This window comes from Hemicordylus capensis, chromosome 14 (assembly GCF_027244095.1).
Source record: "Hemicordylus capensis ecotype Gifberg chromosome 14, rHemCap1.1.pri, whole genome shotgun sequence".
NCBI classification, from domain to species: Eukaryota; Metazoa; Chordata; class Lepidosauria; order Squamata; family Cordylidae; genus Hemicordylus; species Hemicordylus capensis.
In genome coordinates, this window is record NC_069670.1 from 20,211,844 (window position 1) to 20,239,647 (window position 27,804).

Below are 27,804 nucleotides of genomic sequence, written 5' to 3' on the forward strand. Positions count from 1 at the left end.
GGCGGGGATGGGGGCAGCGGAAGTTAGATTTTTCATTTTGGATGGGAGGAGAAATTCAGGTGCCAGAAGCAGAGTCTGGAGAGGTAGCTTTGGGATGGAGAAGTATCTTCGTTTGTAGTGAAAATGGTGGAAGAGCACAAGGTCCCAAGTCCCCTCCCTGGCAGCATCTCCCAGATAGTGCTGAGAGAGATTCCTGCCTGCAACCTTGGAGAAGCCACTGCCAGTCTGTGAAGACAAGACTGAGCTAGGTAGACCAAGGGTCGGACTCAGAATATGGCAACTTCCTATATTCCTATGTAACTTCCCACCACCAGGAGAAGGAAGAATATGAAACCAAATCAGTAGGCAAGGTGACAGGTCTTCCCACTCCGTTCTTTCCACACCTGCAAATCGGCATCCTAGAACTCCAAAAATACATATTTCTCTCTCTCTCTCTTGAATCGGGTTTTCTTGATAGCTGCGCTTCCTTGCTCCAAAGAATGGGCAGAGGCGAGAAGCGCTCACCTTTCTGTTAAGGGAGTCACGTTCATGAAGGTGGCTTTGATGCTGTCAGGCCTGGAGTGCATCTCCCTGCCCTGGGGCCAAATTTTGACTTCTTCCAGCGTAGGGTGCAATTACTTGAGTCCCAGTTTCCTGGTAAACACCTCTTGCTTCCACGTGTCCTTTCAGGATGCTGAACTTCAGTGCCAGACCAGAGTAGATCCATTTCAATCACATATGTGCCCATATACACCCGTGGAGCCTAAACTGGCTCCAGTCCTCTCAAAACGGGGCTGCACAACTTGCACCTCTAAAAACCCCCTCTAAAACCTCCTCCTCTCAGCATCCCCAGCCACAGAGGCCAAGAGTCGGGGTTGATGGGAATTGTAGTCCGGCTCCCAAAGGAAGGCCAAAATTGTGCGGCCCTGCTCTAAAGCCAAGGTGGCCAGCCTGCAGCTTTCCAGCTGCAGCTCCCAACACTCCCCGTCACAATATACTGTGGCGTGGGGCGATGGGAATTGTAGTACTGCAACTGGGGGGGCTTCAGGTGGCCCTCGTTGGCCGCTCCCTTCCTCCTCTTCTCGGTTCTCGCCCTGTCCTCTTGAGATGAAACCAGTTTTCAAGCCCCTGTTAGATGAATCGCGGCTCCACTGTGTTTCCTCGCAACAACCCTGCGAGGTAGCCTAGCAGAAGAGACTGTCGCTAGCTCAGGGTCACCCTGTGTGCATCAGTGCTTCATGTGGTGTCAGACGAGATGTTTATTCCAGTGTGCTTTGCTGCGCTTGCTCCATTTCCAGCTCACGGCGAAGAGCCCTCTGAAGGTTTCGTTCTGCAGAGAGAGATCACCGATGACGTGGCCTCCTCGTTCCTAGTCCACGGGGAGCCCCAGGCGTCTTCCTGCACCCCGACGGGGAGAGGCTTTGGCCGCCGCTCCAAGCTGGACGAGTTCCCGCCCGGCCGCCCCACCGCCAGCAACCTCTGCAACATCTGCTCCGAGGGGAGGAGCAAGGCCTCCTACGGATCCTGGAACTTGCCCCTCACCGGCTTCAGCCACCTGCGCCGCCAGGGGGAGGCCCTCAACAACTTGGAGGCCGGGTTCAAGCAGTGCTGCCAGCTGCCCGAGAAGGAGAAGCTGAGCTGCTGCATCAGTGTGGTGAGTCGCGGCTGCCGTTTGGGGGGGGCCAGGGGCGCTTGGCCCTGGCGGGTGGGGAGGCGGCTCTGCGTTTGGCTGGAGGGCCAAGTTTGCCCACCCCTGTCTTAGGCTCTGCCTGCAAGGGCATTACAGTGGCAAGGTGAGTGGCTCCTAACTGCACTTCGGAAGGATGGATTTTTATTCCGAGCACGAATCCTCCCTTATTTTGAGGGCGGCGGGGGTGGGGGGGGGGCACTCTCTAGCATGCTTGTATTCCCAGTGTTGAAGACTCCACACTTCGGATGTGGGTGAAAACCTATTTGGGGTGGGGGTGGAGGGGAGGAACAATTGATTCCGGTTTTGGCCGGAAGGGGTGCAGCCCCGAATGTAAAAAAAATCTCTCTCTCTGTTCCTAAATGCCACCCCTTCCCACCCCACTCTGCAAAGATGGGCGAGGAAATTTGTAAATGCCCCGATAGCGATGCAAATATTGGCAGGTTCTAAGTCTGAGCGGAGATGCCACATGCTAGCGCTGTGCCCCACTGACCGCCTGCCTCTCCCCATCCCGCCTCAGTGGTCCGATGTCCTGGAGCAGTTCTGCAACGCCGAGTTTTCGGTGAAGACCAGGCCTCAACCCTGCTGCAAGCTGGAGGGCGCGTCGCGGGAGGACTGCTTCGTCAGGGAGGCTCCGTCCCCGAATTACAGTGCCGGTCAAGGCCCAGAAGAGGGCAAGGCCTTCCTTCCTGCGCCTCTGCTCAGCCCTCAGCAGCTTCCAGAAATCTCCTTCCCTCCCGGTCAACCCACCAGGACCAACATCAAGAACATCTGCACTCTGCGCCGATTCCGGCCCACCTATCTCAGTGGCGTCCTCCCACGGTCGGGTAACACCTGGTTTGTGCGCCGAGCCCAGACCGTGAACCGTGTGGAGAAGGCCTTCAAGAAGTGTTGTCCGAAGCAAGACGTCAGCTGTGCCCGCCAAGGGGTGAGTGAACCAGGAGGACTCCCGTGCCAGTCTCCCCCACACGTTGGGCTGCATCTCCCAGCATCCTTTGCACTTACCTAGCAGCCGGCACTTGGGCCGGGAGGGTCCCCACCGCTGCCGCAGACCACAAAGTATCTGGGCGCTCCCTGTTTGAGAATTGTCCTTTGGTTGGGCATGATGTTCAGGCCAAACTGCTGAGCTCTATGATAGACTCGGGGCGGGTGGGGAGGGGGGCTCCCAGGCTTGTGGCTTTTTTCTCCTGCAGAAGCTCTGTCTCTTAGGTTTGGTGGCCTGAAATTCAACAGGTACAGTTGTTCTGGCCATTCAGAGACAAGGGAATCTGCTCTTCTTCAGTTTTCGTTATTTAGTTATTGTTCGGTTTATATAGTGCCATTGATAAAACTTATCCCAAGGCAGTCAGTCAGTGTCTGTCTCTCTCTTTCTCTCTATCTTTCTATCTCTCTCTTTCTTTCTCTCTCTCTCTCTCTCTGGCTGTGAATATTTATATACTGCTCTTCAATCCAAGTTCTCAAAGCAGTTTACATAGAGAAAATAGGAATCAGTTAATAAGATGGATCTCTGTCCCCAAAGGGCTCGCAATCTAAAAAGAAACGTAAGGCAGATACCACCAGCAGCCACTGGAGGGATGCTGTGCTGGGGTTGGATAGGGCCAGTTGCTCTCCCCACTGGCAAATATTAAGAGGATCACCACTTTAAAAGGTGTCTCTTGGCTCACTTAGCCATAAATGGGTACATGATATGACTTACTGTATGTGCGTGCATGTGAGTGAGAGCTCACCGTCTATGTACCTGACAAAGGGCGAGGTCTTTGCCCCAAGGGGCTTCCAGTCTATCATTCCAGGCAGGGGAGGGAACCTTCATGTATCTGCTTCGGTGAAAACGCTACAGGTTCCTCTCTTTGAATAGACATTGGGGCCCCTGTAGTACTCTTGGGCCGTATACAACCCAGCTCCCACCTGCCCCGCACGAAAAAGGGAGTGAGGGGCGTCTCCGAGGGCTCCTGCGCTCCAGGAAGTGGGATCTCCTGACTACAAGCCCTTTCTCACCCGCAGATCTATGTAGGCTGTGGGGAATCTGGCCCTGGAGCGTATGTGGCATGGGGAAGGCACTTTGCCTATGCTCAGAGACACCCTTCCTTTTCTGTGACTGGAGTGTTGGTGTCTTCTTGCTGACACCATATGCCGAGAGCGGCTTCCCTCCTTGCCCCATTGCCTCATTCTGGGGTGGGGCAGAGGGGGGCCTGAATGCCCCGTAACTGGCCACTCGGTTCTCCTGCTCTCCTCCTTTCCAAGGTGTCGCTCTAACCGTTGGCAATACATTTGTGTTCCCCCCCACCCTGCTCTCTCTCCTCCAGTGGCAAAAATCTCTGACTCAGTTCTGCAAGCAGGAGAGGATGGTGAAAGACCGAGTCCACGCCTGTTGCCAGGGGGGCAAGGTGGACTATGCCTGCTTTGCTTCCCAGGCCCCACACCCGGCCTACGACAAAGAGATTCAGGTGGTCAGCCTGGCCCAGGCGACCCCACCCCTTCTGGATCTGCTCTGCGGCCAGTTCATGCTCCTCACTAAACAGTAAGTCCGCTGTTTGCCTTCTGCTGTCTGGTCTGATCCAGACACCTGGCCGGGGGAGGTGTTGATAGTGTGCCCTGGCCAAGAGACACCGTGAGCTGGCATGTCCTGAGTTCGAATCCCACCCCTTCTCAAGTTCAGCTGGTGACCTTTGCGTGGCTCTTTCTTCTCCGTACCCTCCGCCTGCACTACAGGGGTCATTCTAGGAGGGCTGTCATGAGACTAAGCAGACTGAATCCGTGCATGCTGGGGTTCTCAAACCTGAGCCCCCTTCTGTTGCTGGACTACAGCTCCCACTGTTCCCAGCCACCGCAATGGCTGTTGTAGCTGGGGTTGATGGGAGTTGTAGTCCAACCACATGTGGAGATTGAAGAGACCCCCTTCATGAATGGATCGATACATCAGTGGAATTGGCACATATTTCTATATGAGTAGAAACAGTAGTGTTAAAGCCAGACAAAACATGGTTTAAATTTTTTGGAGGGTTTAGATTATGTCGTGGTTACCATCTAAGCTAAGCAGGCTCTGCCCTGGTTGCATTTGAATGGGAGACATGTGAGCACTGTAAGAGATCCACCGTAGGGGAAGGGGCTGTTCTGGGTAGATCACCTGCCTGCTTGCGTGCAGAAGGCTCCCTGGCAGCATCTCCAAGATCAGGCTGAGCGAGAGTCCTGCCTGCGACCTTGGAGAAGCTGCTGCCAGTCTGTGTAGACAATACTGAGCAAGATGGACCAAGGGTCTGACTCAGTATATGGCAGCTTCCTATATTCCTAAGTTGGAGATTTTGTTGGGACGAAACATCAAAGAGGGCTGTTGTGGAGTGCAGAACTTGAGCCTGCCTGGCAAGGTCCCCTCTCTCCTGCCCGTCTTCTTGTCTGGCCTGTTTGGTGCCAATAGCAAAGCTCCTGTGTACAGCACTTACCTGATGGGTGGGGAGCAGACACTGAAGGAGGAAGGTTCCCCAGTGAGCCCTGCGCTGTGGTTTTTCACGTGCGCAGACTCTACTTTGGGGCCTCTGAATGAGCCGCGTGTGATTTCTCTGCTTAAGCAGATTTAAAAATTGCGTTTCGTCTTCTCCAGGAGGCAAATTCCGGCTTTAGTCAAGAACATCACAGAACCCTGCTGCAAGCTGCAAGGCGACGAGAGGACACAGTGCGCAGAGTCGGCGGTGAGTAGTTACTTAGTCGGCTGTAGAAAGTAACTACTTAATCTGTAAGAAATGAGATAGAAGGGTGTACAACTGGCCGAATCCAGCAGGGCCTCAAGGTCCATCCATCTCTTGGGTATCTTGCTTCCCACAGTAGCCAGGCAGAACTTATATTCAGAGGTAGACTGTTGCTGAACCCAGAGGTTCCACTTCTAACTCAATTTCCGTGGCTGATAAGGACATAAGGAGAGGACCTGGCTGGAGCAAACAAAACCTTTATGTAGTCCTGCGTCCTGGTCATACAGTGGCCAACCTGATACCCTAATGGGAAGTGAGGCATGTAAGCAAATGGGGCCCTCTTCCTGGTAGTTCCCAGGAATTTGGATTCTGAGGTAGACTGCCTCTACAGCTGGAGGCAGCATGTTGCCAGCATGACTTAGCTATTGACAGACTTGTTCTCCCATGCATTGCTTCCTTCTCTATTACAAGCCACTTTGTGGCAGCAAACTCCACAAGGAGTTTATGAACTAATTACATGTGGTGTGAAGAAATATTTCCTCTTCTCTCTTGAACCTCCTGCCGAACCAATCTCATTGGATGATCCAATGAGCATTTTGGCAGAAGGAGAAAAATCTCTCTCTCTCCCCCCCCCACCACCTCCACACCACACCAATCTTATAAACCTCCGTCTTCAGTTGCATTATTTTTCTAAGCCAGAAAGACCAGAGGGTGTTGGCAAGAAGACTTGGCTAGCTTTGACACATCAGAGTGTGGAACTTCAATTGGCCTTGAGTTCCTTGGGCTCAGGGGCCTGTGTTGATTCTGTCTGGATAGTGTTGTCACCCCGGCTCCCGGATAGGCCTGGAGGCTCCTGGAATCGGATTTGGTCTCCAGGGGGGTCTTGACAGTGATCTTTGCTATTGTGAAAAATATGTGATCTTTGATATTTTGATATTGTGAAAAATATGAAGGGCTGGGGGAGATATCCAGCCCTGTGCCTAGAACTTGAGCCACATCCCTAATATTCATCCCACTCTGGAGAAAATGTGTCGGATTATAACAACCATCACAAATGATCGCTCTCCTCTCCCAGAGTAGATCTGGCCCGCTCGGGGAAAGCAAGCAACGTATTTCTGCTTCTGCATACCCCTGCTTACATTGACTTTCTCTCCCCAGAGCTCCCAGTTCATCACCACCCTCTGCAGCGCCCCAAAAGGCTCCTGGAAAGACCCCAAGAAATGCTGTGCCCAGCCAGAAGGTGCGCCACGCCAGGAGTGCTTCAACCGGAACTACCTGGCTGACATCTCGGTGGCCAGCGCCGCACGTTGACTCCACCCGACAAGAGCCGACGGCATGCCTCTGAGCGGACTTTTGGCAAAGCACTAAAATGCACTGCCCTCTCGACTGGTCCCCTCTTCCCTGGCTCCAGTTCCACCCTTGGGGAACGGGGTTCATTGCTTCCCTGGCTTGTCCTCTAAATGGTCCACCCTCTGAGGTTGCCTCCCACCCAAGTCAGGGGCAGCGGGGCACTTGAAGCCTTCTGCACGCACTGAATGCACTGCCCACTCAAGGGGGCCCCTCCGAGCCCCGGCTTCGATGCACTTTATCACCTGGGCAATTGCAACAGGCCAGTCTGGTAGTTTGTAAGTTCTCGATCATTCCTCCCGAGCTTCTTGTCCAACTTCGTCTTCCACCCCGGATGCTAACCCACTGAAGGCCATTGGCTGGGCATTGGAGGGGAGAAAACAGCATCCCTCTGACACTTCAGCCAGTTTGCAAAGTTGTTCCGTTGCATCCGGATTCAACGCTGCCAGATCTTGCTGCGATTTCTGTTCCCTGGTGTTCACTGTGCCCTGAAAAGGAGAGTCTGCGCTTGGCTCTGGGTTATATGTACATTGTAGAGATGCGCACGGACCAATTTTTGCGATTCAGTTCAAACTTGAATCCGATCAGATTCGATTCGAGGTGGATAAGGTTAGATTAGGATTTGAATTGATTCGACCCACTGATAGTGATAGAGCTGATAGTGCCAAATTTAATGAAGTAGAGACTTGGAGAATTTGAGGGGCGGGGATTTTCAGAAGAACAGGCCCTCAGGCCCATTAGTGGCAGGAGAGTCCACAGGTCAGCATTTCGCTCTGCCAAGCTGCATTTCTGCATCTTGTTCTGGCGAACTCCATTGTGCTCACAGTGACAATGTATTTGTATATCCTGCTGTACGGCTCCCTGCCAGAAACAAAGGGCTCTTTGTAATAAACTTCCTTGTGGATGACCAATCTCGGTTGACTTTCTTGGCTTCTTCCTCCTCCTAAGCAAAAGCTTCTTCTCCCCCTTGCACTGGTGGTGGGGAGAGGCTCCTTCCGTGAGCAAACGAGGGCCACTTTATCACAGTGATGGGCTACAAAAACCCAACGCACAGCTTAGGCTGATTCCAAAACGTTCAAACTCCTTGACAAGGCTAACAAAAAAAAATCTACAGTGTTTTAGTTTAGGCAGCAAATGTTGTTTGTTCTATTTGCATCCCACCCTTCCTCTAAGGAGTGCATGTTCTTCCCACTCCCATTTAATCCTCATAACAACCCTCTCTTCTCACAAGAGAGTGGAGCTGGTCTTCTGGTAGCAAGCATGAACTGTCCTCGTTCTCTCTCATACACACACACACACACACACACACACACACACACACACACGCTCTCTAAGTGTCTACAGACATTATGTCTATATATCCACAACTCTACAGTCTCTATATTTTTTTATTTATTTATTTATTTTTACGTTTCTATACCGCCTTTCGTTAAAAACACAACCCCAAGGCGGTTTACAAAAATTAAAACATACAATAAAAAAGCAATAAAAAACATCAAGCTAAAAACATATAAAAACAGCCATAAAAACAATACAACAGATAAAAACACACAGAAGCCGCCGTAAAATTATGTAAAAGCCTGGGTTAAAAGCCAAGTCTTTAAAAGCTTTCTAAAAGCCGTGATGGAGTCCGAGGAACGAATGGCCACTGGGAGAGCATTCCAGAGTCTGGGGGCAGCAACAGAGAAGGCCCTGTCCCGAGTGCACGACAGCCAGGCCTCCCTCATTGTTGGCACCCGGAGCAAGGCCCCTTCAGATGTCCTCGTCAGGTGGGCAACAACCCTTGGGAGCAGGCGGTCCCTCATACATAACATACATATATACATATTTCACTTAGTGTCTCTCCATACAGGGAGGTTGTGGGAGCTCGCCTGGCTGATATGACTACCTCCCTGAGGGAGGGTTGGATGCCATCTTGTCTGAAGGAGGAAGTGGTGAGACCCCTGGTGGAGGCCAGTCTCCAAGCTCCCATGGTTGGCTTAAATAGTGGCTGACCAGCTCCAAGTGGTCTTGGAGGAAACGGATTATCTAGACCGATTTCAAACTGGCTTGGGAGCGGGCTATGGGGCTGAGACTAGAGATGTGCACTAATTGATTTTTTTTAATTATTCAAGGTTGCATCAAATCAGCCAGATTCAATTCTATCTTGAATCTAACCCCATCGAATCAGCCCAGATTCAATTTGGATTTGATTCGAACTCAAATTGATTCGGCGGGGGGGGGGGTTTAAAGGGCCAGGGGGCAACATTGTAGGTAGGGTGGTAGGTCATCTTACTATTAGGCAAACAAACGGCTGAAATTCCAAGAATTAGATATGATAGAGGACATTTTGGTGCTGCCCACCGACCCCTGTGTCTCCTTCAAGCATCTCTCCGGTAACTTACTGTAAGAGAAATTCATCATGTGAATTGGGCCCTGACATTCTTGTAGCTGCCAGATTTTACACCTGTTGCAGATTCTGAGCAATACATGTATGGCAGCGAGGAGATGATGAGTGTGAGGATGCCATGCCACCTCTCTCTTTCTCTTACTGGGCATTTGCAAGGAGACTGGGGTTGGTGGAAGCCGCACGTCCCTCAAACCATCTAGTTAGGCCCTGTGACAGAAGATAAAGGAGAGCCAGACAAAGGGAAGCTTCACAGCAAGAAGATTCCCAGGGACCACGATGTCCACCTTGCACAGTTAGAATATTAGAAAAGCCTTTAGACCCTTTGAATTATAAAAATCATAGATCATTAGAGTTGGAAGGAACCTTTGGAGGCCTTCGATCTCAACCCCCTGATCGGTGCAGGCCTCCCAGCCTCTGTGTGAAAACCGTCAGCCAAGGAGGGCCCACCACGGCATGTGGCAGACTGTTCCACTGTCAAACAGCTCTTACAATTAGGCAATTCCTCCTAATGTCTGGCCTAAATCTGCCTCCTTGTCATTCCAACCCACTGCCCTCAGAAGTAACAGAACACAGCTGCTCCTTCAATGGACTGATGTGGAGATCATCTCTCCCCTCCATTTTCAATTCTCCAGACTAAGCATACCCAGCGTCTTCAGCTTCATGGGGCATGATTTTCAGACCTCTCGCCATCTTTGTTGGCCTCCCCTGAACCCAATCCAGTTTATCAGTGTCCTACTTAAAATGAGGGTCCTGACTTGGTCACAGCATTGTAAGTGAGGCCTGACCAGCCAGGATAGAGAGTGAGATACCCACGCAAACCATCCACGTTGGGAGGGCAATCTAACCTACAACTAAGGCCTAGGGAACCACAGCACAGCCATCTTAGTACGAAGTCCCATAACTCTCTATGCCGCTTCCACACTGGAAACTAATTCCCCCAGCCCTCTCTGCCTAGGGAAGTAACCTTTGCCTCTTAAGGAGTAAATCTGCTGCAGCTGCTGGTATCTTACTCTTCCGCTGAGAGAAACCTAGACAAGGGGCAAGGAATGGGGAAACAGCATAAGCTATGAATGGTGGATGTTGGGAAACTGATATGAGTTAAGGGATGGTCAGTTGTTCATTCCAATGCAAACAAAGTTGGATCTGCGCTGATGATAGGCTTTGCATTCCTTCTAAGACTTTTGTTACACCATGATAAATGACTAAGCTACCCTCTGTGTCTAAATACTTACCTGTAACTGGGGGGGTCTTCGCTCTCGATTTGGGTGCGCCCCGAAAGCCTTACTTGCTAGCAGTAAACATCCCATAAGCTTTTCCCTGTGTGTGTGTGTATTATTTGGCGTCATGCACCACCCAGACAAGAACCGGCTTTCACGGTTATATCAAGAGGCACAATTACTACTTGTGATCTGGACTCTCAGCTTCTGTTAATTTGCGAAGATTGCATTCGCTCTTTTAGCAGATGCATCACGCCGCTGGTTTATATTCAGCGGGTTGTCTACTAAGAGAGAGTTCTGTAGCTGCGGCTGTCCCGGTCAAGTTCAAGGCCTTAATGATCAAGTTCTACAACTGGGGGTGTCTGGTTCAGGGTCTTACAGACTAAGTTCCCTGATACAGCAAGAGAGCTCTCGAACTCTTTCTGGGGCCTGGAGTTGGAAACAAAAGGCAAAGTATCGCCCAATGCAAATCCCATTTGGAACAGCTGCGCCGTTCTTGTCTTTTGGGGAGCAGGTTCCTTCCTCCCCACCCGCCCCACAGAAGCCAGCTTTCTGCTGCTGGGTGTTCATGTCCTGGGGGGCAAGAAGGAAGGAGAGGGTCCTCCCTGTCCTCAGGGTCTGGTGGTACTCAGGTGGGCCATCGTCTCTGCCTCGAGAGGCTCCGTTTAGCAATTTGATCGCATGGCTCATCCCAGAACACCACTGCTGTAAACAAAGCTCCCGAACACGAGCCGGCAGCAATTCAGCGTGAAGCCCAGCTTGAGGGGAGGCAGCCGTGGGGCAGACCCCAGTGTGTGCCCCTTTAAAAGGTGCCTGGAACCTGAGGCTGGTGCTTTGAAGACCCCGTCTGGGGAGCTGGCCCTGGGTGTGGGCTCTTCTCAGCTATCCGCCCTGGCAAGGAACCTCTTCTTGGGCCCTGCAGCCAAGAAGCACCACTGGGGATAGGGGCGGGGGGGGGGGCTTCTGCTCAGGCCGTCCTGAAGGGGGCAGGGAGCTCTCCCCCCACCCCATCACCCACCAGGCAAGACTGGTCCATTCCAAAGCTGGCACTGGGCTTGCTGGCCAGCAGAGAGAAACTGCCATCCCACTGCTGAACAAAAAAACAATAATCTAAATAATTCTAAATCATCATCATCATCATCATCCAACAGGTCCTGCGTTACAGAGTTATGCTCCTTGCGTGCCGTGTGGGCAGAGGCGTAACTAGGGAAAACGGTGCCCGGGGCAAGCACTGAAATGGCGCCCCCGCCCCCCCCCAACATACTACATTATACTTAGGTTTTTCCTCACAAGCGCCCGCCGCCGCCGCCAAGCCAGGCCACTGACAGGCCGCCAGGCGCCAGCAAAGCAATGGGGGGGGCACGGGGGGCGCGGAAGGGACTGCTCGTGGGGGAGGGGGCGCCAACGTGCTCCCTTGACTGCTGCAGTGCTGCTGCACTGAGCAGGAAACATTTGTATTAACAAAAAAAATTAAAAAAAAATTTTGTCATGGCGGCGCCCCCCACGTGACCAGAAAAGATGGCGCCCGGGGCACGTGCCCCCCCTGCCCCCCCATAGTTACGCCTCTGCGTGTGGGTGTTCTGCCCGCCACCTCGGGAGTCTCAGCTTGCTCTGCACGGATTAGTTTGGTTTGACTTTCTCTGCAGAGCCAGAAGCAGCTTCCTAGGTCCCGGTTCACACAGCCATCAACTGGGTCAGGGAGCTGGATTTGCCACCGTGAGTTCGATCGGAACAAGGCGGGAAACACGCGGGAGCACACACGGAACCGAGAGCCTGCAGGAGGCGGGGAAGGAGGCGCTGGGCTGCTCCGGCCAGGAGGTGGGAAAGTGGAAAGGAGCCAACACATCCAGCCACACAGAACCCAAGCCGGTCTTGCCGGTCCAGCAGCAGCAGACCTGCCCTCTGTCGTAGCAGGGCGACTGTCTTCAGAAGCAACCCCACCTCTTCTCCCCCCGCCCCACATCCAACCTTTCCGCAAGTTCTGCAACTCCCACAGTGGTGGGGGCTCCACTGATGTGCCCACCCCCAGGAACCGGGACATTCTTGGGGGAATTGCGGGGGGGGCAGGGGTGTGGGGGACCAGACTCCCCTGTGAGGCTGGAGGGGCGGGGGGAGAGAAGCCCACCACCCAGGCCATGTTCATTCTTTGCACTGAGCCGGGACCCTCCTCTGTGATCTTAGCCTGGGCTCTCTTTCCCCTGTGAACTCTGCCTTGTTGTGAGAAGCGCCTTGGATCAGCTGCACGCCTGTTTGTTTGGGCTGCTTGCCCACCCCTTGGCCCGGCAGCCTGATACGCCACCCTCGGCAGATGGCCCACGTGGCCTTGGGACTGTTTGCTTTCAAGCCAGCAAGTGCCAGGTCCCGCCCTGGGCTGGGATCTTCCACGGGCCGCGGCCCCCTCCCCTCCCAGCCTCTGGCCACCGTACCCCAGGCGCTGGGATTACTTCGGTCCCTGGAAAAAGAGGACGCCGCCTCCAGCCACGGGCCAGGCCACGACAAGGCTCTCTCGAACAGATCTGGGCCTGTTCAGCCTATACCCAAGAGGCTGGTCTGGAGCACCGTTGGGCGCTCGGGGGGGGGGCCAGACCTGGGCCCCCAAGACCATGCTTGACAGCAAAGACTGGCAGTGGCTCTCTGAGCCATCGGGGGGCCTTTTCCAACCCTCCCCGGAATTGGTGCCAGGGGTTTAAGAATCGGGGAGTTTCTGCATGCAAAGCAGATGTTCTAGTACTGCGCAATGGACCCCAACCCCAGTAGGAAGCTGCCTTCTGCAGAGTCAGACCCTTGGGCCATCTGCTGCCTGGCTTGTCTACACTGACTGGCAGCAGCTCTCCAAGGCCCCTCCCTGGAGGTGCAGCCAGAGGTTGAAGCTGGGACCTTCCCAAGTCACACAGTGCACAACCGGGGTTATCCCAGTGACGAATTCTGACCTTTTTTCTCCTTCAGAGCCCCCCCCCACACCGAGTGGAAGCCACATGGAACATCAGAAACTGCTGCCTACTGAGTCAGACCTTTGGTCCGTCTAGCTCAGTATCGTCTGCTCTGAGTGGCAAGAGCTCTCCAGGGGATTGGACAGGGGTCTTTCCCAGCGTGGTGTAGTGGTTAGAGAGCTGGACTAGGATCGGGGAGGCCCAAGTTCAAATCCCCATTCAGCCATGAGACTAGCTGGGTGACTCTGGGACAGTCACTTCTCTCTCAGCCTAACCTACCTCACAGGGTTGTTGTGAGGAGAAACTCAATTATTTAGTACACCGCTCTGGGCTCCTTGGAGGAAGGATATAAAATGTAATAATAATAATAATAATAATAATAATAAATATATATCCAGAAAGTTCAGGGATAAGTGGGGGCAACTATGGCATGCATAGTGGGGGCTACCCCCACCCCACCCCCCCGGAAAAGATGACTTTCCGAACCTCCCTGTTTAATAGCTTCTCCCAGGAGATACGCCTTAATCGGAGCCAGGCTGACCAATATCCACGAGGAGGGCCAGATGGCAGGCAGATGTGTGCGTTCATCAGCGAGGCCCTCCACACTCGGGGCTGGGGTGGGGAAAGGAGGCGGCCCAGGGCTGGTTCCCAGAGCACATGGCTTCACGCCTATCTTGAGTGATCTGTCAGAAAGGGACCGGCCAAGTCACTCCAGTCCTGCTGAGGAACAAATTAGAGAGTGAGTCAAGATTTGGCACTGGGGACCCTCTTGTAGGACGTGTCCAAAGGTGCCCCCTGGTGGCCAGCCCTGAAGCTTGCAGGAAAACAACACGAAGTTTTTCACACCGTGCTTTTAAAGCCCTTTAGTTTGCATCTCCTCCGGGATGGAGGGTGTGTGTGTTCACATATCGGGCGGATAAACCCCGAAGTCCCTACGCGCTATTGGGGAGCAGTTCACACACAGTCCAGGTTTTTCCACTGTGCAGCCTGGTTTAGATCTAGGGTGAAAAAAATCCACTTTTTGCATCAGGTTTTTGGGATAGCTTTGTCCGCAGTAAAGCCTCCCGGGAAACTTGCAGGAAAGCCTGCTGTGTGGAGAATTCCCAGGGGATGTTCAGCCTCCCACTCTCCTGCTTATTCTTTGGAACCAAAGTTGAGCCCAGGTATGGTCCATCTAGTTTGAGTTTAGCATTTCTGTTTCCAATGGTAGCCACCCTTTTTGTTTTCTTAGGAAGCTCACAAGTAGGGTATGAAGGCAGTGGCCTCCCTCTGTTGTATAGAGGGAGGCCACAGCAGCTGGCATTTGTATTTCAGGTAAACTGAGCCTAAACATGGAAGTTCTCCATCTGCCTTCCAGGATGCCTCTGAGACAGGCCTGCTCAACTTTGGCAGACGTTGGCCTGCAGATGTTGGCCTGCAACTCCCAGAATCCCTGGCTATTGGCCACTGTGGCTGGGGATTATGGGAGTTGTAGTCCAAAAACAGCTGGGGGGGGCTACGTTGAGCAGCCCTCGGATCTAAGACAACAAGAACTGCCTTGCCAACTCAGGCCAAAAGTCCACCTAGTCGAGCATTTCTGCCTTCAGCAAGATGCTGCCGTTTGAAATTCACAAGCAGAGCATTTAACAGGGATTCCTTGTGCTTTGTCCCTCGCATGTGGTACCCAGAGAGAGATATACTGGCTCTGAATGTGGAGGTTCTGTTTAGCAGTTATGGCTGACAGTTACTATCTCTCAGCCTAACTTACCTCACAGAGTTAGGAACATCAGAAGCTGACGCCTTCTGAGTCAGACCATTGGTCCATCTAGCTCAGTATTGCCTAACCCGACTGGCAGCAGCTTCTCCAAGGTTGCGGCAACAAAGCGGGATGCACGCTTGATAGAAAGTAGAATAGAAAAATACCGTGCAAAGATAAATAGTGAGGGACCAAAAATTGCTATTAGTAGCGGAGGCTCTGCAATTGCTGCAGAAAAGCCAAAATTCAGAGTAAAGGAAGGAAAGCGCTACACATGAGTCCGTATGACAAATTCTGGATGCTATATTGTAAATGTAAGTGATAAAGTCATGTCAATCACTAATCTAGAAAACTGGAACAAAAAGCAGTGATCTGGCAACTAATGCTGCACATACATATACCCAAACTCATTGACTCAAATAGTGAGTGAATAATCATAACAAAGAATGAATGTACATCTGGACAAGCACATAAATACACTACAAATTATAGTATATAAGTCCATATAGAGAATAGTAAGCACTCCAACGTTGATAAGGATTCCAAATGAGTCACAAACGTAGATATATGGAGTAATGTCTGAGCATGCATGTGAAAAAATATAGCATCACAAAGGGGAGCTGAAGCTTCTTGCCAAACTGGAGAAAGTCCAATAGGCTAACCTGGGATTCTTAAGCCCATTTTGGATGATCCTGATCCTTCATCAGAGACCACAATTATTCTGTAACAACAAGATAAGAGCTAACAAGTCTCCCAGTCAAGGATTTTCACAGATAATCATAGTAATGTTAACAATATCCTCCCCCTTATACACACAACGATACATACCAACTTTCCTCCTATTTAAGCTTACAATCTTTATACAGGCAACCCTTCCTCTTACATCTTCTTGAGGAGAAAAAACGCTTACTAGTCGACAAGCTGCAAGGCTTGAGAATATATAGTCCGATACCAATTAAGAAAATTCTGATCAGGTGAAAACACCTACAAATTGGTCTCTCAAGGTAATGATAAGCATGTAAAGGCATCAGCTGTGTACTGTCATCACATCCACCAGCAATACGATTCACCTTTATCACTTACATTTACAATATAGCATCCAGAATTTGTCATACGGACTAATGTGTAGTGCTTTCCTTCCTTTACTCTGAATTTTGGCTTTTCTGCAGCAATTGCAGAGCCTCCGCTACTAATAGCAATTTTTGGTCCCTCACTATTTACCTTTGCACGGTATTTTTCTATTCTACTTTCTCCAAGGTTGCGGGAAGGAATCTCTCTACATGGGCGGAACCGGGGTGGGGCAGCCAGGGCACATGCCCTGGGCGCCACTGAGGGAGGGGTGCCACGCCCGTTCCTGCCACCACCACCACCCCGCTGCCCACCTGCTCAGCCCCAGGGACCCTCAGCCACTTGCCATCCTACTTGCCTTCTAGGAGGCCTGCAAACTGCAGAGCAGCTCTTCTCTCCCCGCCTCTCAGCTGATCGGTGGGTGGGCGGGGCTTACAGAGAGGCCTCCCTGAAGCCTGAACTGGGCAGGCCCCAAAGAACCCAGGAAGAAGAAGAAGGCAGGCAGAGTTCTCTGCAACAGCAGATCCTCTGTGCAGACCATCCAGCACAGCTTTTGCCAGGTAGACTGTGAATTTCTTTTTGTGGTTTACCCCTGATATATAGGGATCTGCTTGCCATAGGGCTTTGATATTGGGGGGGGGGGGGGGACGCGAGACTGAGAAATCTCTGAATATTTAATTTGAAACAGACTGGAAAATGTGGTGGCTTTAAAAACAAAAACTATCTAAAAAGCCCTATAGTGGCTTGTTTCATGGAAGAAAATTACAAAAACTTCTGGAACAATATTATATTCATTCATTCATTCATTCATTTATAAATGCACTTATGTTCAAGTTGTTTTGCAACCCAGAAGGTCTGAGTGAGAACTGTGAAGCATTTGTTGTGCTTTTATTTTATTTTATTTTATTTTATTTTTCTTGCATGTGAACTGCTCCCCAATAACTCGCAGGGACTTCAGGGTAAATCTGGCCAACATGTGAATGCAGCTCCTCCTTTCCAGAAGAGATGTGTGTTATAGGGTTTTAAAAGCCCCATGTGAAAAACCTCCTGGAATCAAACTTGACTGAATTTGTTCAGAATTCTGAGAAAACAAACATAGGCTCACCCTGCATGGTTGAAAGTCTGCTTTGCTAATCTGCAGCGAGGGGCCCATTTTAATAATTAGTGTTTCTAGTGTGTTCTAGGCATTAAAAGTAGCACAAATATATAGTACTGAATGTATATCACTATATACTGTGAAGTGTGCGTGTGTGTATTCAGTAAAATGTATTTCCAGGCAGCATACTTCTTTTGAAATATTGGACTTCAATCCTTGGGGGCCTGGGATGTGTGGAGGCCCTGGACTTTGGGGCCCATTTTAAAATCTCGTCTCTGGGCCCATTCCAACCTTGCTATGCCCTTGGCGGAATAGATACATATGTATTGATCACGACACATGGGTTTCTGCACAACACCTGCACAGAAGAAACTTCCATGTAGAAAATGTGTCTCTTGTCAATTGACCCTGAATTTTCCACCCATGACTGGGATATTTGAGAGTTAGAGTCAATCATAAAAGAACAGCACACTGCTTGTGACAGGAAGGGGCAAATTACACTGATTTCTTCGTCTGGCAAGGACTGCTTTTGGCCCTGGCAGAACTTGGCTGTCTGCTCCTGTTGCAAATGCCTCTGTCTAGTGTGGCAAACTCATGTCTCCTCCTCCCTCTTGGTGTCCAAGTCAGCACTGGTGTGGTGAATGCACAGATACCCCATCATGAGCCAACAGTCATCACAAGACATAGGCTGGCAGGAATCATTAACTGGTTTGATCCTCTAGGACAAAGTCATGTTTTTTAAAAAGCATGAGATGAGGCAGAGAAAATGACACTTGGAATCCTCACATAACTCCTGACTGTTGTTCTAAGCCTTTTACAGAGATGGCTCATGTGTTTGGGTTTTGATCAACAACCATGTCTAGATGGTACAGTGTTCCTTTCAACAGGGATTTCCAGATATTGTTGACTACAAGTCCCATCATTCCTGTTTCGACAGGGGCGCAATTTCACTGCTTGCTCTAGGCGATATTTCCCCTAGATACGCCTCTGTCTCTCTCCAATGCCAGGGAGGGAGCTTGGAACCTTCTTCCTCCAAGCATGCAGGTGGTCTTCCCAGAGTGGCTCCATCCACTAAGGGGACTGTCTTACAGGGTTCACATGTGTAGTCTCCCATCCAAATGCAAACCAGGGCAGACCCTGCTTAGCAAAGGGGTCATGCTTGCTAACACAAGGCCAGCTCTGGAGCTTGCCTTCACTGGCTCACCAGCACTTGAGCGGCCTTGCTGGACCTGGGCACAGACGAGTAAGAGTCACCAGGTGAAAAGTAAGAGTCATTCCTTCTTCTTAGAACTACTTGGGGATTGTTTGGCTTCCTTTTTTTGTTAGCTTTAAACCCCCTTGAGGGCCTCCCAGCCAAAAGAGGGAAGAGAAGTTATTTAGAAAATATCTTACCCTTACCCTGGGGCTGTTTTATTCATCCATTCATTTATTCATATATATTAGAAACATTTGATATACCGCCCACTCCAAAGACTCTGGGCGGTATGCAAAAACATGCAAAACAAGACAGCATTAAAATTGCATTCTAAATAAAACTAAAGTAACAAAGAAAAAAGGAAAAGCGGGGGGGGGGGAGCACATAGGTAAACTACAGGGTAAAAGTTTTGAAGGTTCCCTCCCTGGTAGCATCTCCAGAAAGGAAGGGCTGGGAGAGACTCCGGCCTGCAGCCTTGGAGAGCGGCTGCCAGTCAGTGTAGACGGTCCTATGCTAAATGGACCAAGGCTCTGACTCCGTAAGAGGAAGAGAGGAGAGCTGGTCTTGGGGTAGCAAGCATGACTTGTCCCCATAGCTAAGCAGGGTCTGCCCTGGTTGCATCTGAATGGGAGACTTGATGTGTGAGCACTGCAAGATATTCCCCTCAGGGGATGGAGCCACTCTGGGAAGAGCATCTAGGCTCCAAGTTCCCTCCCTGGCAGCATCTTCAAGACAGGGCTGAGAGAGATTCTTGCCCGCAACCTTGGAGAAGCCACTGCCAGTCTATGTAGACAATACTGAGCTAGATAGACCAATTGTCTGACTCAGTATATGGCAGCTTCCTATGTTCCTATGACTCACTATGGGAGCACAGGGAGGCTACCTCTGAGAACGTGCAGAGGGCCTTCCCCGCTAAATCGCCCTAGCCTGCATACTGGGGGTTAGGAAGCAGGGAAACAACCAGGCAGGTCAAAGAAGGCAGCCCATTGCCTCTTGCCTTTGAAAGTGGTCGCCTCTGATCTGAGATGGACAGAGCTGGCTCAGGCTGGTCTCTGGGAGAAACAGAGGGTAGAGAAAGGGAATGCAGAGGAGCAATGATGAGGACTGGCTGGAAGGGGAGAACAGCAAGATGAGACAAGGGAGCTAGAAGAAAGACAAACCCCTCTGCGAACTGGGCAGAGTCATTTTTTAAAGTGGCAATTCTCTTGTATTTAGCAGGGGGAGAGCAACTGGCCCTATCCAGCCCCAGCACAGCATCTGTCCAGTGGCTGTTGCTGGCATCTCCCTGGTCTTTCTTTTTAGCTTGTGAGGGGTGCTTGCTGGGGACAGGAAACCCTCTTCTATTCCCCTGTGTAAACCACTTGGAGAATTCTTTTGTTTTACATGCATACATATCCATATATGTAAATATATGCAGTCGGCTTCTTCCCTGGTCTAGAACCACAGGGTTGAAATAAGGAAGCAGCTTTAGGACCTTCCTAACTGCAAGAGCTGTTCCACCGTGGAACAGCTTGCCTTGTGCCGGGCTGGGTTCTCCTTTGCGGGAGGTTTCCAGACAAACAGAGGCCCTCTGTCAGGGATGTGGAAGCAGGGCTGTGCTCTGTGAAGGGGGTTGGTCTAGAGGACCTCCAGGGTACCCTTCAACTCTAACATTCTGCTATCTTTACCATGCATTCCTTGCAGAACCCATTGATGTGAAGTTGGGGGACATCTCATCAAACTCATAATCAGCCATGCTGGGATGAGGGGTAGGAGCTAGATTTAAAAAAAAAATTATCACTTTCAATGTCACTTTCAACGAAGGGCGCAGAATTAGCACTGTGCCCAGTCTGACCCACAAGATGCTGAAATGGGGGCACCAAATGTGCTTCTGCTACAACATGGCTATTAGTACCCGTGGGTGGCCCCGTTGTGTCCCTGAGGATTACACATTTTGTGTCTGATTTCCTAGGGAACAAGTCACAACCCACCCAGACTCCACCCCAGAGGCGACTCCTTCTGAGCAAGATAGGAACACAGGAAGCTGCCCTATACTGAGTCAGACCCTTGGTCCATCTAGCTCAGTGTTGTCTACCCAGACTGGCAGCGGCTTCTCCAAGGTTGCAGGCAGGAGTCTCTCTCAGGCCTATCTCAGAGATGCTGCTAGGGAGGGAACGTGGAACCTTCTGCATGCAAAGCATAGGAACACAGGAAACTGCCACATGCTGAGTCAGACCCTTGGTCCATCTAGCTCAGTTTTGTCTGCACAGATTGGCAGCGGCTTCTCGAAGGTTGCAGGCAGGAATCTCTCTCATCTTGGAGATGCTGCCAGGGAGGGAACTTGGGACCTAGATGCTCTTCCCAGAGCGGCTCCATCCCTTAAAGGGAATATCTTGTAGTGCTCACACGTCTAGTCTCCCATCCATATGCAACCAGTGCAGACCCTGCTTAGCTAAGAGGACAAGTCATGCTGGCTACCCCAAGACCAGCTCTCCTGGAGCACACCTCAGCTGAAACCCCTTTCCCCCCCACGACCCCGATGAAAGCCCAGTAGGTCCAAGCAACCCCCAAGTAGCTAGAACCTGGTCAGCCTCCTTGGAGGAGCTTTGGGAACTTGGTGCCTCCCCTGTGGTTGGGTGGGTGGGTGGGGGGTCCTGTCCCTCCCTCCCCCCAGGGGCAGCAGAGAGCAAGCCAGGCCATCTCTTGGCTACTTGGAGCCTCCCTCCCACTGGGCCTACTCGGGCGAAGGGGAGGCCAACGTAAGGGCCAGGCTTGGATTGCAGCCGCCGGAGATCCTGGCAGGGCCAGGGTTCCAGGCTGCCAGGCAGAGGCGTAACTATAGGGGGGGCAGGGGGGGCACGTGCCCCGGGTGCCATCTTTTCTGGTCACATGGGGGGGTGCCGACATGACCAAAAAAATTTATTTTTTAAAAAAATTTTTTGTTAATACAAATGTTTCCTGCTCAGTGCAGCAGCGCTGCAGCAGTCAAGGGAGCGCGTCGGCAGCCCATCCCCCACGAGCGGTCCCTTCCGCGCCCCCCGCCCCCCCCCCATTGCTTTGCTGGCGCCTGGCGGCCAGTCAGTGGCCTGGCTTGGCGGCAGCGGCGGGCGCTTGTGAGGAAAAACCTAAGTATAATGTAGTATGTTGGGGGGGCGCATGGGGGGCGCCATTTCAGTGCTTGCCCCCAGGCGCGTAACAATGATAGGGCAAGGGGAGACAGTTGTCTGGGGGCCCCACTGCCTGGAGGGGCACCCCAGAGGCACCTCATGTGACTCCCCATTGCCCCCTGCCCAGCCCCATAGCCTCTCAGCCACTCGCCCTCTTCGCCGTCTCTCCGGCTTGTTCTGCTGGCCGCAATGGAAGCAGCAGCCCAGCGGCCAAGAGCTCCTTTTCTCCCGCCTCTCAGCTGATCGGCGGGTGGGCGGGGCTTCCACGGAGGCCTCCGTGTAGGCCGCAGTGAAGCCTGAACTCGAGTAGGGCCCAAGGAAGCCAGGAAGGAGGAGGCAGCCAGAGTGCTCTCTGCAGCAGAAGACCCCTTGCTGCCCTGCTCAACCCAGACCAGCATTTGTGAACTCCTTTTTGTGGTTACCTTTCCCGCCCCCCCCCCCCCCCATATATAGGGATCTGCTTGCCATAGGGCTTGGATATGCGGGGGGGGGAGGGACCGAGAAGTCTCTGAAAATTTATTTTGAAACAGCTTGGAAAATTTGCTGACTTTAAAAAAACTATCTAAAAAGTCCTATAAGTGGCTTGTTTCATGGCAGAAAATTGCAAAAACTTCTGGAACAGTCTTTTATTAATTTTATTTATTCATTCATTCATTTATAAATGCACTTATGTTCAAGTTGTTTTGCAACCCAGAAGGTCTGCGTGAGAACTGTGAAGCATGTGTGGTGCTTTTATTTTATTTTTCTTGTGTGTGAACTGCTCCCCAATAACTTGCAGGGACTTCAGGGTCAATCTGGCCAACATGTGAATGCAGCACCTCCATTCCAGAGGAGATGTGTGTTAAAGGGCTTTAAGAGCCTTGTGTGAAAAACCTCCTGGAATCAAACTTGAGTGAATTTGTTCAGAATTCTGAGAAAACAAACATAGGCTCACCCTGCATGGTTGAAAGTCTGCTTTGCTAATCTGCAGCGAGGGGCCCATTTTAATAATTAGCGTTGCTAGTGTGTTCTAGGCATTAAAAGTAATACAAATGTATAGTACTCAATGTATATCACTATATATTGTGACGTGTGTCCGTGCCCCCAATGCCAAAGAGCGTTGGCTGCTTGGGCAGGGGAAAGAGGCACCAAGGCCTGCAGCCAATACGGACTCATAGCCATTGAAGGGTGGGGGGGGGGACTGGGGGCGCCGCCTTGCCTTGCCTTGCCTAACGTTTTCTCTGCCCCCTCATGTTGTTTTCCTTAGATACGGCATTTACCAGAATCCCAGACTAGTTCCCCCCTCCACAGGTGTATTGCTACAGGAAATCAGGAGCTCGCCTTGAATCCAGAGCCCTGAATCCAGAGCCCGGTTCCTTTCGAGTCAATGCAGGTATAGCCTGCATTTAAAGTGTGTTTTTAAAGGGGGGGGGGTCGGCTTCAATCTGGGGAAAGACGCTCACGGACTGTTGCTTGAACGGAGCACGGATGGGTGCCGGAGAAACTGCCCGCCGACACCTATTTTGGGGCCCCCCCCTCAGTCTCTACGCTGGCTCTGGGCCCGCACTGAACAGCTCTGAAGCCAGGCCACGTTCCAGCGGCCCCCCTCGGGCCCCCCCCCCTGCCTGCCAGCTTCTCTCATTTCCCTCCTTCCTCCCTTTTGTGGCGCTCCGTGCTGGAGTTAATGAGGCAGAGAGCCCCAGCCGGCCGAAGAGCCAGGAGCTGAGGCCGCGGAGGGGTCACTCGGCTACCTGTGCCAGGTGTGGTTTCGGGCCTTTCATGGCCTGCCAATGTGGAATTTCCGTGCATAGCTTGAGTTGCGTCTGTGGCTTGGGAGGAGCGCTGCTGGCGGCCGGGGCTTTCAAGAGCTTTCCGCTGGGCTTTGTGCTTGGCAGGCCGGCCGGCCAAAACAACTCCCCGTTTTCCGGGTGCTGGGGTTTTCTGACCAATTTCCCTCCCTCCTGCCTTCTGAGACTTGGAAGGCCGTGGGCCGGATCTCGGAGCCCTATCCAGAATGATCCTGGGGCCGTTACAGTGACCGACACACGGGAGGAGAGCTGGTCTTGTGGTAGCAAGCGTGAACTGTGTGTCCTTTGCTACATGTGTGAGCACTGGAGGAGATTCCACGTAGGGGGGGTGGAGAAGGTCTGGGGAAAGCGCTGAGATGAGCAGGAGGGTTCCAAGTTCCCTCCCTGGCAGCATCTCCAAGAGAGGGCTGAGACTCCAGCCGGTAACCTGGGAGAAGCTGCTGCCAGTCTGGGCAGACAACACTGAGCTAGCTCGACCAAGGGTCTGACTCAGTATATGGCAGCTTCCTAGGTGCCAGTAAACACCACTGTAAACCGGGTGAGAGAGGAATCCTACCCAATTTTGGGAGCTGGGTGTACTCCCATTTTGCCATTCTGAGTTAGATAAAAGTAAGGTCGGAGGTGGGGGAGTGTGATCATCTGCGAAGCCCAGCTGGGTAGGACCATTCTCCTGCCTACCTTGGTCAGAAGTTGGGGGCCGAATCCAGGCAAGGAGTGCCTGCCCTACCCAGCAGGGGCCTGGGAGACGTCAAGATTCGTCTCCTACCCAGTTTATGTGAAATGGGGAATGGTGCTGAGTCATCATCTGCTACTGCTAAGGATATTTCGATACCACCTCTCTACAAAAGTCCTTGAAGCGGTTTACACAGAAAATAAATAAATAAATACATGAGATAGTTTCCTGACGCAAAAAGGGCTCACCATATTATTATTTTGTAAGGAAGGTACCAGCGACAGACATTGGAGGGATGCTGTGCTGGGGTGGGATAGGGCCAGTTGCTCTCCCCCTGCAAAACACAAGAGAATCGCCACTTTGAAAACAGTGCCTCTTTGCTCAGCCAGCAGAGCATCTGCCCCACAAGAAAAGGCGACAGTGTTTGAGGCTTTGGAGTGTGGGGAGGGGGAGGTTACTGAAGGAGGAGGATGTGAGAAAGGTATAAAAAAATTGAGGTGGGGGAAACTGATATGCACCTCTCAATCTATTGGCTCCAAAAGAAGAGTTCTAGACTGCCAGTTCTAGAATGACAAAGCACAATTGGGAAGAGAGGGTCCGACTCCCCCCGCTTAAAAAATACAGTATAGATATAGCCACAAAGTCAGCTTGGTAGAACCATATTGATTGATTGATTGATTGAGGAGGGAGGGGGGAGGTTGGTTGGGTGCTGACCCAGGGCAGTGGCAATGAGTGCCACAGGAGGAGTTTTGCTAGCTTGTCAAGCCCAAGAACAGAGAGTTGAATATTTCCCTGGTTGCCTTTTGCCAACTTTTGCCTTTTGGTGGCTACTGGGGAAGTGGCTGTGATATCTTAGAGGGGGCCTTGGGGGGGTGACACTCCCACCGATCTTGGGTTGCCAGCCTCCGGGATTGGACTGCAGCCTCCAAGAATGAAGAGCCATCTCTAGGTGAGGACTGGACACAATCCTGGAGATTGTCATGGTCCGATATTGTGGAAAAGAAGGGGGGAAATCCTGAGCGGCGGGGGGGGGGGAATCTTCAGGAATCATTTGCCTCGGGAGCAGAATCTTGGCTCCCAGACGGCTCAGACGCTCGCTTGCTCGCCAGCAGGAGAGAGAGAGAGAGAGGCTTCCTAGGAATCGTCTGCCACTTGCCAACAAGACAGAGCTGACCCAGGTGCCTGCAGAAAATTGGAAGCAAAAAGCTCGCCATCGACTCTGTCCAGCTGGAAAGACCAAGTCCTGAATCGCTAGTGGAGGAAACTGGAGGAGGAGGCGCTCAGGACCCAAATGAGTGCCTAGTGGCCGTGGTCAGAGGGAGGAGGGCTAGTGAGGCTGGTTGGACCTGGGGAAGTGGGGTTCATCCACATCCACGGCGTGGGTAGCACTGTGCATGTGTCCTTGTGCACACCAGCCGTGCAATGGCACGTGGGCCCAGACCGAGAGACAACACAAGAGTAAGGCGGGGGTACTGGGTCATGGTGGACCATAGGAAGCTGCCTTCTACTGAGTCAGACCACTGCTCCATCTAGCGGAGTATCGTCTGCACAGACTGGCAGCGGCTTCTCCAAGGCTACAGGCAGGAGTCTCTCCCAGCCCTATCTGGAGATGCTGCCAGGGAAGGAATTTGGAACCTTGGGCATGCAGGTGCCCTTCTCAGAGCGGCCCCATCCCCTACGGGGAATCTCTTCCAGTGCTCACACGTGTAGTCTCCCATTCAAAAGCAAACCTGGATGGGCCCTGCTTAGCAAAGGGGACAATTCAGGCTTGCTACCACAAGCTATCCGCCAGCCTTCTAGCTAGTCGTGAATAATTCCCCCTTCTCCCTCATCACCGACCTATTGAGACACTTGGCAGAAAGGTGTGGACAAAACCCCTTGAAGGTGGGTTACAGCTAATCCTTGCTGTAGTTTTCACCTAAACTGGCAGGTGTGAGGCCTTGCAGCTGCCATCAGGGAAGCTTCCAGCTGTGCTGATCTCCCTTCTCCTTCCCTAAAGGGTTAATTTGCTACACCAGCTCTTTGGAAGAACTATGTTGAAGATGATAAAGACAAATGGAAGGGCTCCAGACTCCCTGGAATTAGCACCCGTGGTCCTGGAAGTGAGGGTGGTAGCCCATCAGTAACATTATTTGAAGTATAAAGTAAAGGTGAAGTGTGCCGTCAATTTGATTTCGACTCCTGGTGCCCATAGAGTCCTATGGTTTTCCTTGGTAGAATATAGAAGGGGTTTACCATTGCCTCCTCCCGCGAAGTCTGAGATGATGCCTTTCAGCATCTTCCTATATCGCTGCTGCCCGATATAGTACCAGCGGGGATTCGAACCATCAACCTTCTGCTTGTTAGTCAAGCATTTCCCCACTGCGCCACCCATGTGAAATCATCTATGTGGGAAACCATTGCTACATCTTGTGGCAGTGAGTTCCACATGGCACTTGTGATTTTCACGGAGGAGAGGTTTGCCCTGAACCCACTGTCAGTCCATTTCTTTGGGCAACACCACGTTCTAGTGCTCCGAAACAGAAAGAAAAACAAAACGCTTTGCCACATTGCTAATCTTACATCCATTTCCAAAAGAGCTGAAAACATAATTCTTATTGACAGATAGCTTGTGTGTCAGTGGGAGGGACCAGGAGACTTGGGAAGACCTGCCAGTACATCAGTGTTCAAAAACATCTCAATAAATAAACCTAAGGGGGCCAACCACCCCAATGTCAAGTCAGTGGGACAGAATGTTTGTGGGCTCAGAATGCTGTTAAACAGATAAGCAGGTGGGCAGAGCTAGTGGAACTCTGTGGAGAGGAGAAGGAGGGCTTGAACAAAAGTGGTAAATTTCTCAGCTTGTGACTATGCTCTCAAGACAGTCACAACATCTCCCTCGGCTTCTGAGGAGGCAAGGTACTTAACATTTTCTCTATACAGTAATCAGGCAGAGAGAGGCTCAGGTAATACATCCACACCAGGGATATCATATATGGCAACATTTTGTGGCAACACTTCATACAACGTAACTAGTAATTTTATAAACCTCATAACATGTCCTCCTTCAGTCTGATCCCATGTGGATTGCTTGAACATGACAAGTTCAATTAAATTGCTCCCAAGTAAGCATGTATAGGACTTTTTTCTCAACTAATCAAGTCGCAAAATGATCCAGCCTTTCCTGGCAGGAAACGCGCTCCAAACCCTGGATCATTTATAAAGACTGCTTGCAAAGAATTGCATGCGTCGTCGATTACAAACAGAGGGTGAATCCGACACTCGTTCTTAGAGAGAGAGAGAGGCAGCCCGAAGAGGATTGTAACTCAGGAAGTGCAGATTGATCCGGTTGTTGCTTCTGGCAAATAGGTCTGGCAGGTTTGGCGTGACTTGCAAAACCTGCATCACCTCTTTGATTGTTGCCAACAGGAGGACAAAAGAAGCGTGCAGAGAGAAGAGGAACTGTTTCCAACCACGTCTGCCACCTGACAAGACAAATGCCGTCGTTTTGTGGGTGGGATCTGGTGGTTTGTCAGTGGCTCCGTTATTCCGCCTTCCTTTCCAAAAAGCAGAACGTCCTAGGCCTACATTCTGGCTGCCAAATATGCGGAGGGAGGAAACCCCCGTCTTTAAAATATTTTTTACAGGAGACTTTGTGTGAGATCAAGAGGCGCACCCCGTCAGCTTCAGGTCCCTTCTTCTTTGGAAAATCTCCCGCCCTCCTAAAAAAATAAATGTGGAATTCTAGCCTGCCTTCTGGTTATTCCAGTGGCACCAGCGTAAATGCGGCGTGCCTCGTTTGACGCTGCTGGGAAGGCGCTCTAGCTTCCTGTAAGCTGCCTGTCTCAAAGACATAGGGACATAGGAAGTTGCCTTATACTGAGTCAGACCCTCAG

The 27,804-nt window shown here is 51.5% G+C and overlaps 1 protein-coding gene and 2 long non-coding RNA genes across 7 annotated transcripts in view; 2 read left to right on the forward strand and 1 right to left on the reverse strand.

The window, feature by feature from the left end:
• ECM1 (extracellular matrix protein 1) overlaps window positions 1-7,604 on the forward strand; it is a 39,175-nt gene extending 31,571 nt beyond the window's left edge. For all 5 annotated transcript variants that reach the window (XM_053277376.1, XM_053277377.1, XM_053277380.1 and 2 more), the window contains exons 5-9: window positions 1,278-1,633; window positions 2,187-2,594; window positions 3,970-4,184; window positions 5,262-5,349; window positions 6,505-7,604. In XM_053277376.1, coding sequence (XP_053133351.1) covers window positions 1,278-1,633; window positions 2,187-2,594; window positions 3,970-4,184; window positions 5,262-5,349; window positions 6,505-6,657 — 1,220 coding nt within the window. In that variant the 3' untranslated portion in view covers window positions 6,658-7,604. The remainder of the gene's footprint in view (window positions 1-1,277; window positions 1,634-2,186; window positions 2,595-3,969; window positions 4,185-5,261; window positions 5,350-6,504) is intronic.
• Window positions 7,605-15,243: 7,639 nt separating this feature from the next.
• LOC128337651 (uncharacterized) lies at window positions 15,244-15,885 on the reverse strand. The gene is made up of 2 exons (XR_008312372.1): window positions 15,793-15,885; window positions 15,244-15,685 (listed from the first exon to the last, which is right to left on the reverse strand). It is a non-coding gene; the product is annotated as an uncharacterized LOC128337651 (long non-coding RNA).
• Window positions 15,886-16,522: 637 nt separating this feature from the next.
• On the forward strand, window positions 16,523-27,597 carry LOC128337541 (uncharacterized). The gene is made up of 3 exons (XR_008312306.1): window positions 16,523-16,592; window positions 22,716-22,841; window positions 27,338-27,597. It is a non-coding gene; the product is annotated as an uncharacterized LOC128337541 (long non-coding RNA).
• Window positions 27,598-27,804: the final 207 nt, after the last annotated feature.